This window comes from Equus quagga, chromosome 16 (assembly GCF_021613505.1).
Source record: "Equus quagga isolate Etosha38 chromosome 16, UCLA_HA_Equagga_1.0, whole genome shotgun sequence".
Lineage (NCBI taxonomy): Eukaryota > Metazoa > Chordata > Mammalia > Perissodactyla > Equidae > Equus > Equus quagga.
Genome location: NC_060282.1, coordinates 54,066,105 through 54,085,867, shown reverse-complemented (window position 1 = coordinate 54,085,867; position 19,763 = coordinate 54,066,105). Strand labels below are relative to the sequence as shown.

Sequence of the window (19,763 nt, the reverse complement as noted above, 5' to 3'; positions counted from 1 at the left end):
TGCTGGCAGCATCGCTGCTAGGGCCTAGGGTCTTGTATGCAGCCCTCACTGCTAGTAGAGCTGGTGTCAGGGGTGCTGCCACTGGGGGCTTGGTCACAGGTTCTGCTGTGGCTCCTAAAGCCTCAGGTTGCAGGTGCCGCCTGCCACTTCAGGTGTATAGATGCATGGATCTCTTAGGCATTCTCGTGTGCTGTGCAGGGAGTCCTTTGCTGGTCAATGGATGTCCCACAGGGTTGTAACTTAGAGGGGAGAGACAAAGGGAACAACTCATTCTGCCATGATGCGACGTCACCCTCCATCCATTCTTTTAATAACTTTTAAAGTGAATTTGTAGCTAGGGCTTATGTGGAGGTGTCATATGGAAATATATAATGAAGCATCGATAATGAGGAAGGTGGGGCTAGGAACAGAGGTGGAGTAGATCAGATATGAGGGCTATTTAGGCAACATGTATGTCTTGGGCAGGGAAACACTCACAGGCTGTCTGCTCTGTTCTTGCAGAGATAATTGGGCCCTCTGCCTTCCTGCTGGTATTGCTAATCAAGAGGTGAGTCTTTATTTGAATATATCCATATATTTATTTGAATTATATCCAAAACTGAACTCTTGATTTTCCCCTCCAAACTTTCTCCTCCTGCAGTCTTTGTCATCTTAGTAAATGGCAACTTGATTATTTTTGTCCAGGTCAAATATGTTGGAGTATCCCTGACTCCTTTCTTTCTTTCATACTCTTTAGTAAAATCCAACTGCTTCTCATATTCACAGTTATCAACATGTGTTATAGGCTGAACTGGGTCTGCCCAAAATTTGTATGTTGAAGTTCTAACCCTGCTACCTCAGAATATGACCTTATTTAGAAATAGGATTATTACAGATGTAATGAGTTAAGATGAGGTCATGCTGGAGTAGGGTGGGCCTCTAGTCCAGGATGACAGATGTCCTCATATAAAGAGGAAATTTGGACACAGACATGTACACAGAGAGAATGCCATATGAAAATGAAGGCAGAGCTCAGGGTGATATATCTACAGGCTAAGGAATGCCAAAGATTGACAGCAAACCACTAGAATCTGGGAAGAAGCATGGAACAGATTCTCCCTCAGAAGGAATTCGGCCACAAGACTGAGACATAGAACCCTGCCTGAGTTTCCAGCCTGCTTGACCTGCTCTGCAGATTTCAAATCAAGACCAAAACATCAACTTTTACCTGAATTTCCAAACTGCTGGCTTTCCCTACAGATTTTAGACTTACCAGCCTCAACAACTGTTTAAGTCAATTCCTTAAAATCAATCAATCTCTCTTGCTCTGTCTTCCACGTATATATCTTATTGGTTCTGGTTCTCTGGGGAATCCCGACTAATACACCTTGGATCTTATCATCTTTCACCTGGACTATTGGAATAGCCCCCTAACTGGTATTTCTACTTCTCCTTTGCCCCATTCTCCATCATAGTCTAGTCTCAATACTGAAGCCAGAATCATCCTTTAAAATGTAGGTCAAATTATGTCACTCTGCAACTCCAAACTTTCTCTTGGCTTCTTATTTCAGAGTAAAATCCAAAGTGCTTATACTAGCCTTCAAGGCACTACATGAATGGTCCCACCCTACCCCTAAGACCTCCTCTTCCTATACAGCTATCCCTGCAATACTGGTTTTCCATAGCAACCATTACCATCTGACATACTGTATACTTACTTGTTTATTTGTATGTTATAAGTAGTAACTTCTTTTTTGTTCATTGCTCTATCAATAGTGCCTATGGCAGTGCTTGACCCTTAGCAAACTGCTCAATAATTATTTGTTGGACAAATGAATTAAAAAACAAATTCAAATTTTATTAGTTATAAAAAGGAGTGGAATTCTGATATATGCTACCACATGGAGGAACCTTGAAAACATTATGCTAAGTGAAAGAAGCCAGACACAAAAGGACAAATATTATATGATTCTATTTATATGAGGTACCCCAAATAGGAAAATTCATACAGATAAGAAGCAGAATAGTGATTACCAGGGGCTAGGGAGAGGATAATGGGGTGTTATTGTTTAATGGATACAGTGTTTGGGTTGATGAAAAAGTCCTGGAAATGGATAATGGTGATGCTTCCACAACCTTGTGAATATCTTTAATGCCATTGAATTACGCACTGAAAAATGGCAAATTTTAAATGATTTATATTTTACCACAATTTAAAAAAACACTAAAAACTCTTCAAGGTGTGAGCTGAGAGGAACCTGAGAAAGTGCACCAAGTGGGGAAGGACAGCTGAGTTAATCACTCCTGATTCTGCCACAGAGAATTCTCCTATCTCCTGGGGATTCTCTCACTTTTATTTCTGCTGCCACCAACTAAAAGTGTTTGCAAGATAGACCTTGCTAATCCTCATTCTATTCCCAGAATTTAGTGGAACAAAGTTTGTGATATGGGGAAGCAGAAGCAGAACAGCTGAAGCAGGCACCAGACCAAGAAGGATCTTGTAAGGTGCTCATTTATTCATTCTTTCAACAAACAGTTATTACGTGCCCCTTAAATACCAGGCACTGTCCTGGACGCTCTGGATTCAAAGTGAGTGAGGAAAGAAAATGACCTGTCCTCATAGTGTGGTGAATGAGGAAGAGTCTATAAGAGTCTATGTAGACTGAATAGGGCAAGCAAGTCATGGTAAGCATTTTGGATTTTACTTTAAAAGCAGTGAGAAGTCACTGAAATGTTTTAAGCAAGAGAGCAATAAGATCTGATTCATACATAAATGTGTTTTTGCCTATGTGAGGAAGATTGGCCCTGAGCTAACACCTGTTGCCAATCTTCCTCTTTTTGCTTGAGGAAGATTGATGCTGAGCTAACATTTGTGCCAATCGTCCTCTATTTTATGTGGGATGCTGCCACAGTATGGCTTGACAAGAGGTGCTAGGTCTGCGCCCAGAATCCGAATCTGTGAACCCTGGGCCACCGAAGAAGAGGGTACGAACTTAACCACTATGCTGCCGAGACAGCCCCTGATTTACAACTTTTAAATACCCCTTTGACCACTTTGTAATGGAATGAACTGGAAAGGGGGTGAGGGTGGGAATAGTGAAACAGGAGGCTTTGCACTGGTCCAGGTAAGAGAAGATGATGACTCGGACAGGTAATGGGAATAAAACAGAGAGAAATGGACTGATTTGAGATACATCTTAGAATTAATGGGACTTCAGGTGGATTGAATGTACAGTCAGAGAAAAAGGGATCAAAGATAATTCCTAGGTTTTCTGACAAGCAGTTGGGTGGCTTGCTGAAATGAGGAAGACGGGGGAAGGAAATCAGGAATCCTGGTAAACTCATTTTTTAGACGCCTATGAATCATTCAAATGAAGATGTCAAGTAGGCTGTTGTAAAAGAGCCATCAGCTCAGGGTAGAGTTCTGGGTGGGAGTCTAGGAGATGTAAATTTCAGAGTCATTAGCACAAAATGGTATTGAGACCTATTGGAATTGGGTAAGATCCCTAGAAAGAGAAGAAAAGATAACAAGATGGAATCAACTTAAGGAGTTTGAACCATGTCCAGATGGGAATGAGGAGCCAATGACAAAATTTAATGAGAGAGTTAACATGATCAGGTTTGTATTTTGGAAAGATCTTTCGGTCCTCTGGCATTACTTGGAGGCAAGCATGACTGGAAAGAGGGGACCAGGGAGAGGCTGTTGCGTTAATATTTTGGGACATGATACTGACTTGTTCTAGGAGGGCATTAAATGAGATGGAGATAACTAAATGAACAGAGCAAGAGATAATTTTGAATAGTGTGGACATAACTTGGGGATTGATTCGTGGTATGAAGTGAGGATAAGAGCAAGGTCAAGGGTTATTCCTCTAAATTTCTAGTTCAAAACTGGGTAGATGATGGTACCATTTTACTGAGATAGAGAACTTAGGAGAAGAAGAGTTTGGGGAAAGGTAAAGACATATTGCTAATTTTGAACTGCCTGTTAGACATTTGAATCTAGATGCTTAGTAGACATTTGTATATTCATATCCACATGTGAAGTCATGATGTCACTGCAGGAGTCATCAACCCATAAGCTGTCTCAAAGCCATCGACACAGCCAAGATTAGCCAGGGAGAATGAGTCAAATGGGAAGAGAAAAGGGCCAAGGATGAAAACCTAGGGAATTTCCAATGTTTCAGGGTCAATAAAGGGAGAGGAATTTGCAAAAGAGACTGAAAAAGAGCAGCCAGAGAAACAGAAGGAAAACAAGATAAAAGGGACATTGTCTATTACATTCCAGACACCAGTCATATATGTCATTTATTCCTTTTAATAGCCCTGGATGCAGGTATTAGTCTCATCTTCACTTTACAGAAGACCGTATTGAGACTCAGAAAGGTGAAATAATTTGGCGAGACTCTTGTCTAGAAAATAGCAGAACAAGTTTGAAGGAATTTAAGCAAAACCCTGGGCTATCTGATTTCTACCATTTGATCTTTAGTAAAAGGAATGAAGTGTGTATGAGCGTCCACATATGTTAGTATATACATAGAGCATCTCTAGGAGGACACAAAGAAGCTGGTAAGGGCGAAGAGAAAGGAGATGGGTGACTGACGCGACGGAGACTTGCTTTCTACACTGACTTACATTGGTGTGCACTTTCATGCTCTGTATTATCATAATAAAGAGTCTGTAATAAAGAGTTTGATTCCATTTTTTTTTACACTTGACTGTTGACAGCTTTCAGTCCCCACTACTCTTGTTCCCCTTCTGCCCCACATCTGGGCAAGCTGCTAAGAAAGCCTAAGTACTCTCTCTTCTGGCACCTGCGGGAAGCTCAAACCATGCAAGTCCTGGCCTTTGCAGAGGTGAACCCTCGGCTTAGCCCCCACTCTCTTTTCTCTGCTCTCTCAAGCTATTTTTGGACCTGTGTGCCTCCTGCCCTGCTCTCCTCAGTGGGCCTCATGATGTGAATAATAAACTTTTCTATGCTCTCTCTTTTTTTTTTTTTTTGAGGAAGATTAGCCTTGAGCTAACTACTGCCAGTCCTCCTCTTTTTGCTGAGGAAGACTGTCCCTGAGCTAACATCCATGCCCATCTTCCTCTACTTTATATGTGGGGCGCCTACCACAGCATGGCTTTGCCAAACGGTGCCATATCTGCACCTGGGATCCGAACTAGCGAACCTGGGGCAGCTGAGAAGCAGAATGTGCGAACTTAACCGCTGGGCCACTGGGCCGGCCCCTATGCTCTCTTGATGTATGTGTGGCCTCATTGTTCTGGATACTCAAAACAAATTTTGGGTAGGAGGGGTCCATCCTGCCTATGTTAGGGTGACCACAACACTTATATTGGTTCACAACTGTAAGGCTGTACTAGTCTAATTTTGAATATTCTAATTAAAAAATGTGAATTAACTAAAACATTTTTAAATGGTAAGAATAAAAAGGGTCCATGTGCCAAAGTCTTTAAGATTTCAAGTTCTACCTGAGTTTTCTCCACCATCTTTCTTATTTGTTACCTCACTAAAAAGGCTGAAAAAGAAAACAAAACTAGACTAAAATCTGTGCTTTTTCTTCTGTAATATTCTATATCTCCAGAGGTCAGAAAGGGAATTGTTATTGCACAAAACATCAAAAAATTGAAAAGAAAAACTCAAAACTCATTTTTGAAGCTTTAATGATGTTTTCCTGAGATCTCCAGCTCTATAAAAATTGCATTTGTCCAGACTACTATAATTTTCTTTTATCATGGACGCTTACAATTCAAAAAATTTTGTGTGTATGTAAGTATATATGTATTTACACATATATATATATTTTCATCAGGCAAGCTATTCGTAGGGAATATAGGCAGTACCCTAACAAAATACCCACTATATTTTGCATACTTATTTTTATCGTAAAAGTAATTGACTTTTTTACCCTGATGTACAGACATTTACAAAATGTTCTCATACATGTTAGTTCACTGATCACTGCCCCCTGACCCGCAGCTATTTAATGAGGAAACTGCAGACCAGTGAGATTAGATGATTTCTGTTAGGACTAGTAAGGAGCAGAACTGGGCCACCAACCTGAGGGCTCTGTGCCCAGTTGTGGTTGACTGTGATGCTTTCTGACGCAAATCCAGGGGACGTGGTCATTATTTACTGATGCCAATGACAGTAATTGATGACAGTGATACTGTTGACGCATATTCTCCGAATATCTATGCTAGTTTCTAGTTGTAATTCAGTACCTTCGGCCACATTAATTCTCTTAGACCAAAATTCCAATTTCTCATTCTTCTCACACTCAGCAAGTAATGAGAATTCCAGGACTAGTTATGCTCCCAAACCTCCACTGGAGGTTGAGTTACTGACTAGAACTCTATAGGTACTGGGTCGGTTAATCACATGGCTGCTAGTTCTCCACTTTCCTTAGTAAATTGGTTAGTTCTCTGAGGTCCTAAAAGAATAATACAACTTATATAATAGCCTGATTTATCTAAAACTACGGAAGAGCATTTTAGGCAGTAACAGAGAAGCCCTGACATTTTAGATAGTAGGGAATACACACCAAAGTGAAGGCTTTAGGAGAATCTGCCTCATAGAATGTCAGACACCTTTGGTAAATTAAATCCATGGAGTCCAGAATATTGTTATTCTGAAATGAAATGCAATATAGTTGAAACTCTGTATAATTTCTGAAGTTTCTATTTAATTATTTTTTCCAAGAAAGCTTTTAATCTGAGTGCAGCAAAGCTTTCCAAAAAGATTGACAGTCTAGTCTAATATAATTGTAAATCATACATTTTTCACTTCATATACAGTTTCTCTTAAGGAGATATAGAACGGATCAACAGGGTTCATATTGTAATATTTCGTCCTAAGGCTTATCAAGGATTGACGTAGTAACTATGAGAAATGAAAAACCCTTTCATCAAAATCCTAAGAGCTGGTGGAGGCAAATGCAAGTTTGAAAAACACAAGCATGAGAAATGCATGGGTTGGAGATGCTCACAATAATGAAAATCTCTTTCTTAAATTGTATATGTATAAAGGTCTCCAACACTGCTGTCATTTGAAACCTAACATTTTCCCTGGGCTCTGTTGCTCTCCTCTGGTGCCTAATGAAATGAAGGCAGAAGGCTGGCAAAGCACAGAGCTGTGGAAAAGCCATGGATAGAGGAAGGGGTGGCCGAGTCAGGAGATGGAGGCCCTCCCACCAGTTTCCTTTGTGGCTTGGGGTAAGTCTGCACTCACCTGGCTGCAGTTTCCTTTTCTGCTTAAAGAGGGATATAGTGAAGGTGGTCCCTAGGGCTTCTAACAGAGCTGACTTCTGGGTTCAATGTGGCGCCCATTCTCTGACACATAATTACTCTCCATTGCCCTTTCTTGAGAACTCCCCAGCTGCCACCCCATACACAAACACACACACACACACACACCAACCCCAATCCCAAACTCTGGCCCCACCTTAAAGCAGAGAAGCAGAGCAGAATCCACAGAGAGAGCTCTAGAGCCAGTAGCCTTCCCAAACAGCCACTTAGCAACATCCCCCTGTGACTTCCCCAGCTGCTTAATTAAATTAACCAGCCTCCTAAACAGGTCCCGCCTTGCAGCCTACACAGTGCCTCTGTCCACTCTAACCTGGTCCCCACCCTGCAGATGAATGATCTTTCTAAAAGCAAATGTGATCATGCTACTTCCCTCCCTCTAACCGCTCAGCAGCCCCTCATTTCTGTACAGGACTTAATGTGGCGTATAAGGCCTTCAATGATTTGTCCGTCTGTACTCTTTACTTACCCATCTTTCTCACTATTCCTTTGTACTCAAAGCTCCAATCATATTAAGGTTCCTTCAGTTCCTAAAATCCTCTTGTTCATTCTCATTCCTGGCATTTTGTATAACTGCTCCCTCTGTCTGAATCACACCCCTTTCCCAATCTGCTCCTCTTCTTTCCCAGGGCAATCTCCTACTTAGCCTTCAAGCCTCACCTGAGAAGCCATTTCCTTCGGGAAGCTCCCCCAGGTTGGGTGAGCTGTGTGTTGGCTTCCTCCTATAGCACACCTGTGCTATACTGTGATAGTCTCTTTCCCTATTAGACTCTAAGCCCTGTGAGGGTCAGCACTTTGCCTTATTCAGAGCTGTCTCTCAAAAACCTAAAGCCGTACTTTACACTTCACTAGAGACATTATGAGTATTCAATCAATATTGTTAAATGAATGGACTTGTAAATGACATGATCTGGAGCTGAAAATTGTTGAAGCTGGGTAATGGGTACATAGCATTTTATTATGTCATTTTTCTCTGCTTTTATGTATATTTGACTTCTTCTGTAATAAAAAGTTTTTAAAAGACATAATTTTTAACTTCTAAACAGTGTCTCTTATCACTTTTTAAATTGCAATAGACAAGAAATGGTGGGATAGACGCTGCCACAATTCCATGTGCAAGCCTCCAGGGTACGAGGTTATTAAAACAGCTGTTCAGAAAGGGCCTGCTGCAAAAGGGAACGTGAACAGGTCCTCCCTGAGGAGCCTTCACTCCATTTTTCCCCATCGTCCTGGGCCAGATCCACCACTTTCACACTGGTGGAGCGCAAAAATCAACAAACAAGATGACAAGAACAAGGGAAGACATTGTTCTGTCCAAAGTGGGCAATCTGTGACAGGGCTCAGGATGGCTGCACGGGCTTTGTAGCTTTTCCAGCGGTTCCTAATAAACCAGGCTTTGTGGAGCCTCACTGGGCCGTGCGGGGCCCTGTCCTTCTAAGGCTTTCTCCCTGTTCTGGCCTGGCTGCCGGAGAACTTGTTAGCGGTCATTGATTTCTTTGAGTTGGACTCAACTCAATTGGATTGCTTTGCTTCGCATTTTAAAAGGGGTGTTTTTCTTGAGGAAGCTGGAGGTTGGCACTGAATTGAAATTACACATTTGTGGAGCACTCAGGATTCATAACTATCATTAATTTCCTTCAGGGCACGTGAGACATTTGGCTGAAGAAATATTATAACAACGACCTTAGCTTAAAGAGGTCACCCACATGGTGGGAATGAAGTTAAGGAAATAATGCATTTCTTTCTACTAATCAATCAGCTAATCAACATTGACTGTGCCCTTATCATGTGTCCAGTAGGTGTCAGGGCCCACCTGTAGATGGAAATGACAGGTTAACAACTATTGTGGGAGAAACTGGCTACAAACAAGCACGTGAGTACCGGGGGTTCCCCAGGGCAGCAGCACAGGATTAATGAGAAGCCTGGCCCATGGATATAGATTGTTTTTTTAAAATTCTAAGTATCTGATTTAAAAAAGGCCTAATAAAATTAATGTGACAGGTATTATTGTCTTGATTTTATAAATGACAAAACCAAAACTCAGAGAATTAAACCCAATTTGGACCTGAATTCAAACACCAGTTCTTACCATTCCAAAGACATTGCTTTTATGTCATCATACTGCCTGGTGGCAGTTTGTACTTGGGTACACCAAAAGGATGCACAGAACTGAACTTTCTCAGTTGAGATAAAGGGTGTCTTCAAGCAATCAGACTTTGGTTAGTTACAACCGAGCTTCAAGTTTTACTAGTTTGAAATCCTGCAATGCTTGAATTTCCACCAGATGTCACCATTTACCATTCTTCACTCCCCTCAGGCCGACTTTTACAAAGTGTTAGGAAAGAAGAGCCCATCTTGCTCTCGGGCTCCTCAGAGTGGTTATTGCATCTGGGCATGTGGTGGAGGGCTGTGTGCCAAGAGGAAGCAGCTGAGCTCTGAATCCTGATTCTGTGGCAAGGAATTTGAAAATGTCGTGAGCCCTCTACTGTTCTGATTTCCTAAAACCCAAAGGCATTCTTTTTTTTTTCTCCCCCTTGTGATTTCATGTATCTAAAACACAGCCCATTTCTGATGCACAAGCCAAGCAGAGTTATAACCCGGCCTTTGGCCAGGGCTGCAGAGAAAAAAAAGAGGTTTCGAAGTGAAGGGAGGATGCCAGGAATGCCTCGGCTTCTCTGTAATCAACAATAGAAGCCAGTGCCAGATGGGCTGGGCTTTGGAACAGCCTGGAGTGTGGCTCCTGAGGAGGGGCCAGAAATAGCCCCAAACACCAGGTCTCCCTCCTGCTCGGATTTTATATGTCCCAAATTACATTATTGGGAGTTCATTCTTGTGGACTTATTATTAGCAATCCCTATAGATTTTGTGAGTAGGCACAATATATTAATTCAGTTATATCTAAGCGCAAATGAATTTGAACTTTATTTTTTTCGTAATGGGGACCAGTCCAGAAGGAGAGAATGAGGTGCCTAGGGTATGCCCGGAGATGTTGGGGAAGGGTCTAAGGTGATGGGTAGAGGAGAGAGAGGGAGGCGGACTTCTCCTGTCTCTCATCGTGGCCCAGGCTCGTGGACACAGTGCCTGGGAGACCTACGTTTGCTTCCTGTTCCTCACACTCTTCATCTTGCCTACCTCTAGTACTGTAAAGAATGCATGTGAAATAATGATTGGCTCCCAATAGCCTGGACTCCCCCACGGGCCAACAAATGGTGGAAGATGCCTGGCTTTCTTCTCCAAAACTGCAACTCTGGGCGAGGAGAAGCTTACAGATCTTAATGACACTATTAAGTTGTTAAAAATAGTCAGTTTACAGCTAGTTTTAAGAAAAGACAAAAACAGGAAAAAGGAAACAGTGGTACCTGGCTTTATTTGCTTATCATATGCTTATTTTTCAATCCAGTAAACTTATTCTGCAACACAACTGTCTTCATAATTAAGTGCATGTCCTCCTTGGGTGGTGCTGATGGTAATAAAGCTCTTTCTTCCACTGAAAACCTCAAAAAATATATTCCTCAGAACATGTGATCTCCTGGGCAAATGGCCACAGAAGAAAGTCTTATCTAAATGGGACAAAATCTAACTTGAGAAGCGGAGAGAGCAGATTTATTGTAGAATTGGGAAATGTGGTGTGAAATCGGTAATATCAAATGCTTTGATCATTTCTCTGTAGTAATGTTTTACATATTCTATTTGGTCATATTTTGCTTAACTATTTTTACACAGCCTCGAGCAACCTTTACTTATAACTTAGAGATAAAAATATTCACATGTCAGTGTGTCTGGATTATCAGATGACCCACATTGCATCAGTCTGGCTTGACTCAAGAGAACAGAGAGGGTCACACAAAAACATTGCAGTCACCTGTGTCCTCTGGGGGAGGTGGATATATCTGGTGACTCTAGACTCTAGTTACTGTGGGGCCCATGCACAGATCTTTGCTAGATAGGGAATAAACAGAGGTAATGTGTGGATTTATGTCTGGGCTGTGATTATAAAGCTTGTGAGTGATAGATGTAAAAATGCCAGGACTTGAACATCTAGATCAGGCTGCTCCTTTGAGTATTGTAGTTGCTTTGGGAGGCACATAGGCTGGTTCAAAGTTGCAGTCACTCAAAACCTGTGTTGGACAACTCCTTTAATTATCGCACAATCTACAGGATGGCCAGGGCTGATTGACCCAGGGGTAGGTACCAGACCCATAGTGGGCCAGATTCTCTCTCCTGGGCATTGGAAATGAGAACCTGGGGATGTAATGATGGGAGGATGTTTGTTGGTGCTGAACTGTCTTCCTAGTGTCTCCTACAGACTCCTGGGCTCAGGTTCCCGAGCTGCCAGGCTTCTGCCTTGCTGCTATTTTCTTTAATCTTCTAATCACATGCAATTTGAAATGGCATTTACAAAAAGATGTTGAGACTATGCTTATGCTATTTTAGTTCATTTGAAAATGAATCCTTACGATTTTTAGTGTTGAGAATTCAAAATCGTATAAGCAAAAATATTTTTATGGGAAAACACATTTGGTTAGATCATTGATGTCAAATTAAATTACTTATGGAGTCTGCAATTTGGGATTCATTTTTGAATATATTCCAATTGTCACTACCTGATGTAAACTATTATCTTTCAACATATTTGCTTCATCTTAAAATTCCTTTTCTCAGTCATTTTAAATGCAGTAACTGTAAAACCATTCTATAGAAGTTTCTAAAATAAGCTCTTGAATTATACAAGCCTAATCTGAATTGCTTTTACTCACAGAATGGAAAGAAATGGTTCATTCAGAGCCTCTAACAACAACTTTACTATCTAAGGTTCCCAGGAAAGTTCATCTACAACTTTACCTTGCAAGAAGGCAAAACTTTAATGTAAACTTTCTAGGACGTTTGCAGTGATTTGATGGTTTTGTGAGGGCTGCCTTGATTTTGGCAGGAAAGCCAACATAATTTTGTGAGATCTTTTCAACAGTGGAAATGAGACTTTAATATATTTTTTCATAACCATTAATTTAAAATCTGAGAGTTATAAATTTCACGAAAAAAAAAAATCAGATGGCACACCGAGGCTGACCAGGACTTTTACAGTGTGTTTTTTAGACTTCCAGACAGGATCTTTTGCCACTTTTAAAGATCTTTCTGAAAGGTCAAGGTCAATTGTGATAACCAGTGAATGTCAGAAGCACATACTAGCAGCTCCCACTGTGGTACATAAATAGAATATGGAAAGTTGTATTTTTGTGTTTATGTTGGCCTCTGAAAACATAATCCAGGGGTGAAAACTCAATCTTTAACATAAAACTCTGAAAGACAATTATTTAAATATTTAAAAAATTGGCAAACATGACCAAAACCTGTATTTAAAAGTTTTTATGTAAAACTTTGAAGAGTGAGACTGATGTGGATCTTCTTTGTATACTGTTACCTTCAGAGTAGCAAAATCTTTACTTCCCCTGTGGAAAGTGAAGACGCTCACATTGCGGTTTAGTAAGCAAACATTTGGATTTTTTACATGATATGTCCACTGAAGGACTAAAAAAGTCACATTTTTCTCAGAAGGTTCACTTTGTGATAGTTAATGAAAAATAATTAATGACTGAATTCTTTAACTTCAGAGGATTTTTTCAAGTCAATTGGAAAGCACAGCTGTACGTTATATATTCCTTATGTATGTGTATATATTTATACGTATCTTTTAAAGATATACATTCTTTTCTGAAGTATAAAGGATGCTTTACTCTTTTTTTTCTTTTTGGTAGTCATCCGAGTTTTCTAAAAGAAATTAGAGCTCAGGGCTGAGTGGAGGGTGTGGTGGGGCCTGTAAGTCCTGCTCAGTACCTTGGTCTTCTCCACCTCCTCTCCAGCCTCCTTTGCAATTAGATTGGCTTTGTACTTGGCTCTGGTTAATAAATGTGAACATGAGTGGAAGCAATGGGGTTCACCACCCATGGAGGGGGTTAAGCTTAAGGTACGCCTTTCCTGCTCTCCCTTTCCTGAATATGCCTCCAGAGCGAGCTCAGATTCACAATATGTCAGAGCCACAAGATGGAAGCAACCCTAGTCCTGAGGTCACTGCTTAAAAGTGACCTACCTCACACTGTGGCGTGAGTGAAAAATATGCTTTTATTTGCAAGCCGCTGAGATCCTAGGGGTTTATTTGATACTGCAGTGTGAGCTCGCCCTCCTGACTGATACAGATGGGTTGTCTGAAGTGGGCTACCTATACTGAAGACCTAATATTTGGTGTCTGGTGTTTTCGTCAGTCAAGGTGAAACATACTTGTTATTCATGAAAATATCATTTATTTCTTAAATTTTATAAAGATTATATGAGAGATTTTGGTGGTTGATTTTTGCCATTCACTTTTAAATTGATCACCATTTCATTTATTATTTTGAAAGGCATTAGCTGGTATCTCAATGCTTCATCAAGTTTAAAGAGAGTCCAAATTACCTATATAAGCAAAACTCTGAGACGATAACAATACCCTTCATGACAAGCTGAAATACTATTTGACTTTATTTTAGTTTTGCTCTGAGTGTTACACAATAGTCCTGGATTTTGTGAGCTAGTAATTCTGTGACTGAGTAATTGAAGAAGTTCTTTCACCTTTCTAGAGGCTGCACCCACAGACTTCTTTACGGTCCCCATCAAAGGAAGACAATGAACACATAGCTCATTGAGAACTCAAGTCCCTGAGTCTGGAGCCTGGTGAGCCAGACTACCTTTGGGTTAACAACAGCTATACTCCCTTTGCCCCATCTGGAAACGCCCTACAATAGGTACTGGAGGATTGCCAATTAACATGTGTGGGCTCACTACGGAAGATGTAATCATGACAGACTTCCAAATGAGCCTTTTCCAAAAGAGGCTTGTGAACATCTCAAGTGCTAAACTAACTACTACAGAAGCCTTTTCAGAGGGGCTTTGAAAGATAAGGACGAACTTTGTACTTCTCAGTGAACCTTCTCTTTCACAAATGGAGGCAGGATATAATAATTTTTTCTTCTGAATACATTAATATTAAGATATTAGATACCAGAAGCATAATTCCTTTCTTACTAAGATATTCTTCCTTTCTTCTTTCCTCTATTCTTTTTCATCACACAAAAGCTCTATCATCTTTGTAGCTACCCTTTGGGTAGCTCAAGAGACCACACATCTGGAACAGGAGAGCACTTAGAACCTGCATTCTTAGAGGGGCACTGACATTGGAATGCTAAGAAAAATAATTTTGTGGAAACAACTTTCTAGTCTAAGATTTGACCACTTTTATTACTGAGAAAGAATGCAAACACGTGTATACATACATTACATACGTATCTATATTGATCAATTGATAGATAAATAGGTAGATGTTTGGCTTTTGCCAGTGTGTCTGTAAAGCTTTCTCTCTTTCATGAAATCCTGCCATTTTTGACAACATGGATGGACCTTGAGTGTGTTATGCTAAGTGAAATAAGTCAGATGGAGAAAGACAAATACCACACGATTTCACTCATATGCTGAAGATAAACAAACAAATACATAGACACAGAGAACAGGTTGGTTATCAGAGGCGAAGGGGGATGGGAGGAGGGGGAATGAGGTAAAGGGGCACACATGTATGGTGACAGATGACAACTAGACTTTTGTTGGTGAACATGATACAGTCTGTATAGAAGTTGAAATATAATGATGTAGACCTGAAATTTACATAATGTTACAAACCATTGTTACTTCAATAAAAATAAATAAATAAAATGTGTACTGCAAAAAATGCTTTCTCTCAATCTCATGTCTATCACTTAGGAAGAATGACTGGCCCAGGGTGCACCCTGCCTCCCACTTGCAATCTTTGCCCTGAGTGAAAGGAAGTAAAAATCTTTGTAGAGAAAAAAATTCTGAGTGCATGAGTTTGTGTGTGTGCGCATGTGCACACATGTGTGTGTCGGTATTAATTTATTTTGTAGTAAATTAGTGGCCCATGTTGGGGTACTTTGGGCAGAATGCACAGGGAAAACACTATTAAGAAGGTGAGCTTCAAATCCAGAAAATTATAGCCTGCTTTCTAAATCACTGTCAGAAGCAATCGAATTAGTGATAAAATCAGTGTCAGAAAAATCTAGGTTCAAAGCACACTCAGCTGACTTCACATTTGTAACTAACAGTGTTTCCAAACTTGTTTTCTCATCTCTAAAATGTGTCTAGTGACATCAATGCTACTGACCTAGTGAAATTGGTTAAGGATCCAAATGGAAAGAAAAACTGAAAGAACTATAACAATAAATACAGGCAAATGTTGTGTTGGTATCATTAGTCTAACCTGCCTGGAGGTTTTTTTTAAACTCTTTATTTTGATATAATTATAGACTCACAGGAAGTTCAAAAAAAACAAATGTGCAGGGTGATCGCATGCACTCTTCACTCAGTTTCCTCCACTGGAAAATTCATAAGTCTGGTACAATACCAAAACTAGGAAACTGACATTGATACAACTCAAAGAGTTTATTCAGATTCCACAAGTTTCACATGCAGCTCTATGCAATTTTATCACATGTCTAGGTTTGTGTAACCACCATGGAAATCAGGATAAAGAGCTGTTCCATCCACAAGGCTCCCTAGTACCCCCCGTTTGCAGCTACATCCATCACCCTCTCTCTATCCTAATCTTTGGCACCATTAATCTGTTCTCCATCTCTCTCATTTTATTCCAAGAACGTTATATAAATGGAATCATACAGTATGTGACCCTTTGGGACTGGCTTTTTTCTTTCTGCATCATTCCCTTGAGATATATCCAAGGAATAGATATCAATAGTTCATTCCTTTTGTGTATCAATAGCTCACTTCTTTTAGTTGCTTCATAGTATTCCACAGCATGGATGTACAACGCTTTGCTTAATCATTCATCTCTTGAAGGACTTTTGGGTTGGTCTGAGTTTTTGGCTGTTATGAATAAAGCTGCTATGAACATTAGCACACAGAGTTTGCGTGAACGTAGGCTTTCATTTCTCTGGGATAAATGCCCAATAGTGAAATTGCTGGGCCATAGGATAGCTGCATGTTTGGTTTTGTAAGAAACCGCCAAATTGTTTCCTGACTGGCTGTAACATTTTGCATTCCTACCAGCAATGTATGGGTGATTTAGTTGCTCTACATCCTTGCCAGCATTGGTTTTGTCACTGTTTTTCATTTAGCCATTCTGATAGGTGTGTAGTGATATTGCAGTGTGCTTTTAATTTTCATTTCCCTAATGGCTATTGATGTTGACCATCTTTTCATGGGTTTGTTTGCCATTTGTATGTGTTCTTTGATGAAATTTCTGTTCATGTTTTTGCCCGTATTCTTAATTGGATTGTTTGTTTTTTACTCTTGAGTTTTGAGAGTTCTTTATGTATTCTAGATACAAAGCTTTTGTCAGCTATGGGTTTGCACATGTTTTTTCAAAGTCTGTATCTTATCTTCTTATCTTTTTAAATAGGGTCTTTGGCAGAGCAAAAGTTTTTATTTTTGATGAGGCTCAATTTATCAATTTTTCCTTTATGGATTATGCTTTTGATGTCTAAGAACTCTGTCTAGGCTTAGGTTGCAGAGAGTTTCCGTCATTCTTTTCTAAAAGTTTTATAGTTTTTCATATTGCTGTACATTTGAGGCCAGGGTCCATTTTGGTTTAATTTTTGTACGTGGTGTTAGGCTTAGGTTGAGGATTTTGGAGGGTTATTTCCTGGGGCCTGGACCTCTAGACACATTGTAGTCCATGTTCTCCCTGTCTGCTTCCCTGTGTTCCTAGACATTATTTCACATGTACCTTAAATTTCACCTCTTTCACTTTTTTATTAGGACTTTTTCAGTTGTTTTACTTCATATTGATTATATTCTATCCCTAATTTATTACTGCCTTACTGATTGAAAGAATGTAATTACATAGATATCCTCTATTATTGACATGTCATACCAATAATATGATAATATGTACGATGATAATATGTTGATATGTTTGTCTTTCTCAATATATTGTCAGTCTGTAGAGAGGGAGGAGCATAAGTTTCTCTTTCTCAAAATCGAGTTTAAGGTTTTGCAGATAGCAAGGACTCAATGACATTTGTAGAATTGAAATCAATTGAGTTCTGTTTTGCTTACATTTTCTAGAAGAGGGATATGTGCATCTATATTCAGATGAAATATGAAAAGATCTTTCAAAAAGACAAAGTTAATGGAGAGGCCAGTAGCATCCTAAATGGATCACTCCTGACCGTTCACACTGCTGTGTACAGGTTGGAGCCTGTTTACTGGGGTTAATGTGTTCAGGATGGCGGCTTGCATTGCCCAGCGTCAGCAGTGCATTCGATTCCAGGATGCTGTGGGAGGGTGCACTGCTGATTCTTAAATACCTTTGCAATTCATTTGCCTATGATTCTGCTTAAAGCATACTCTCAAGACAGTTTCTTTGAAATTATATGTGTGTGCACCTTCTATATATATGTATATATATATATATATATATATATATATGTACACACACACACACAACATATGTATGCTGTTGTTGCTGTCTGTTTCCTCAGAGGAGCCTCCAAATTCTACCCTCTAGAAATCTCTTTTGCGCGTGTTGCCTACATTTAGATTCCCATTAATTAAGGACTTCTGGCCACGATATCCAGTTTCATTCTAGTTTCCTAAAGACCTAGTGCTTAGGTGATAATAGGGGGTGTGGAATTTCATGTATTATTTGTTCTCATATCTCTCAAAGCTTAGAAACAAAGCTCAGTACATTTCTACAGAAAAAGCCTCCTAATGACTTGTTTTTTTTTACTTTTCTTTGCCTTGTACCAATTGGTTAAAATGACATCAGGGAAAAGGTAGATCCAGAGAATTAAATAGAGAGTCTACAAATAAATAATGATTATTATCAGGATACAAGCCGTGGCACAGGGAGAAATGAAATTTCTGGTGTTACAGTGGTTGGACAGGTTTGCTGTACTATGATTTTAATTCTAAGCTCTGCTCATTATTTGTCAGACATTAACACATGCCCATCCCCCTCTACAGCAAATAACCTTTTAAGAGATGGTTCTATTAATAGTTAAGAGGATTTACAGACTTAAACTCTACTTTTTGTAAAGATACACACAACACTGAGCTGCAAAATTGTCACTCTTTGGGGAAATGATGTTATCTAGCTTAGGAAATCTACCTTAGGAAACTATGAATTTAGGAAAAACACCCTTTAACTCCTTAATGTTCTTATGTTTCTGTATTAGTTTAACAATTTTTTTCTCTAGCAATTTTTGTATAAAGCAGTCTATAATTTTTCTTTCATTATTATATGGGATATAATCTTTATATCAGAGAAAAACATTCAAGGGTTATTAGCGATAGCCACAAAAATCTATGTCTAGGTTTTCTGCTTTTTAAAGCATTACCTCCTGAAACAAACAAAAATAAATAAATGGTCATTTGTCTTGGTAAAGGGAAGCTGTTTAGGTTGGAGAAAACTAGACATAGCAGGTAATTATCATCAAGGTTCTAGTTTTTCTCTTGGGGTTGGTTTGAAAACATTTTTGATATATCATCAACAAGATAAAGTGAGCAATGGCAGTAAAGCTTGCTTATGGTTTAATTCTTTCTGGATAAACCCTTTCCTTGTCAAGAAATTATCATGGCTTGTGGAGATTGTCTTACCTTGAGATCATGCACAACCTTGGTGCCGCCTTCATTTTCCATGGTTTGGTGAATGTTTGCATCATATCCCTCAGCCCGAGGCAGGGGCAGAAATTGCTTCCACACAGACGGCTTGGAGCAATGTGTCTGGAGACACTCTGGGCTGTCTTGGGAAAGCTGGGGCATGTTTTTACAGTAAGGGCTCCAAATGAGTCCTGTAACCTGATTTTAACACTAGCTCCGGGTCCACTCTATTTCTCTTCGTTTGGCTGATGCTGGGCCGTCTCTCATTCTGCTGAGGGCCTCCCTGGAAAGTTATACTAATGGAAGCAAAAGGATTATCTGTTTTCTGGATCAGCAGCTTATCCTCAGATCTTTAGTGTTCTATTCCAGGTAGAGCCTCCTATCCTAAATGTCTAGGTATCTTATGACTGCCCTCTACAGGTAGCAATGTATTCTAATTCAATTTAATCCTAAATCAAAAATGAAAGAAGTTATTCAAGTGATGTATGGCTTGGTATATAATGATAAAAGAAGTAGATTGCTTGGCAAAATTCTGTATTCGTAGTTATGTGATAGGGAATAGTGCTTGACATCTTGGACTATGCAATCGAGAGGCAGATGGTCCCCTAATCTATCTAGGTTTCTTAAAAGGTCATTTTAGCAGCAGTCAGCTTTGTAGCTAGAAACGTATGCTAAACTCATACCCAGACTTAAGCCCGAGGATTATTACACTTTTTATTTATCTCATGCAGAATGAATTAAAGTGTTTTCTTATGAGGTAATTAGTTATCTAATGATAAAGTCAAGAATTGGCTTCTAACATCATACTTCATACT

The 19,763-nt window shown here is 39.7% G+C and overlaps 1 protein-coding gene across 1 annotated transcript in view; it reads right to left on the bottom strand.

The window, feature by feature from the left end:
- Nucleotides 1–19,110, bottom strand: part of RGS20 (regulator of G protein signaling 20) — a 93,964-nt gene extending 74,854 nt beyond the window's left edge. Inside the window, exon 1 of the mRNA XM_046641845.1 lies at nucleotides 18,946–19,110. Within this exon, the coding sequence (XP_046497801.1) occupies nucleotides 18,946–19,110 (165 nt within the window). The remainder of the gene's footprint in view (nucleotides 1–18,945) is intronic.
- Nucleotides 19,111–19,763: the final 653 nt, after the last annotated feature.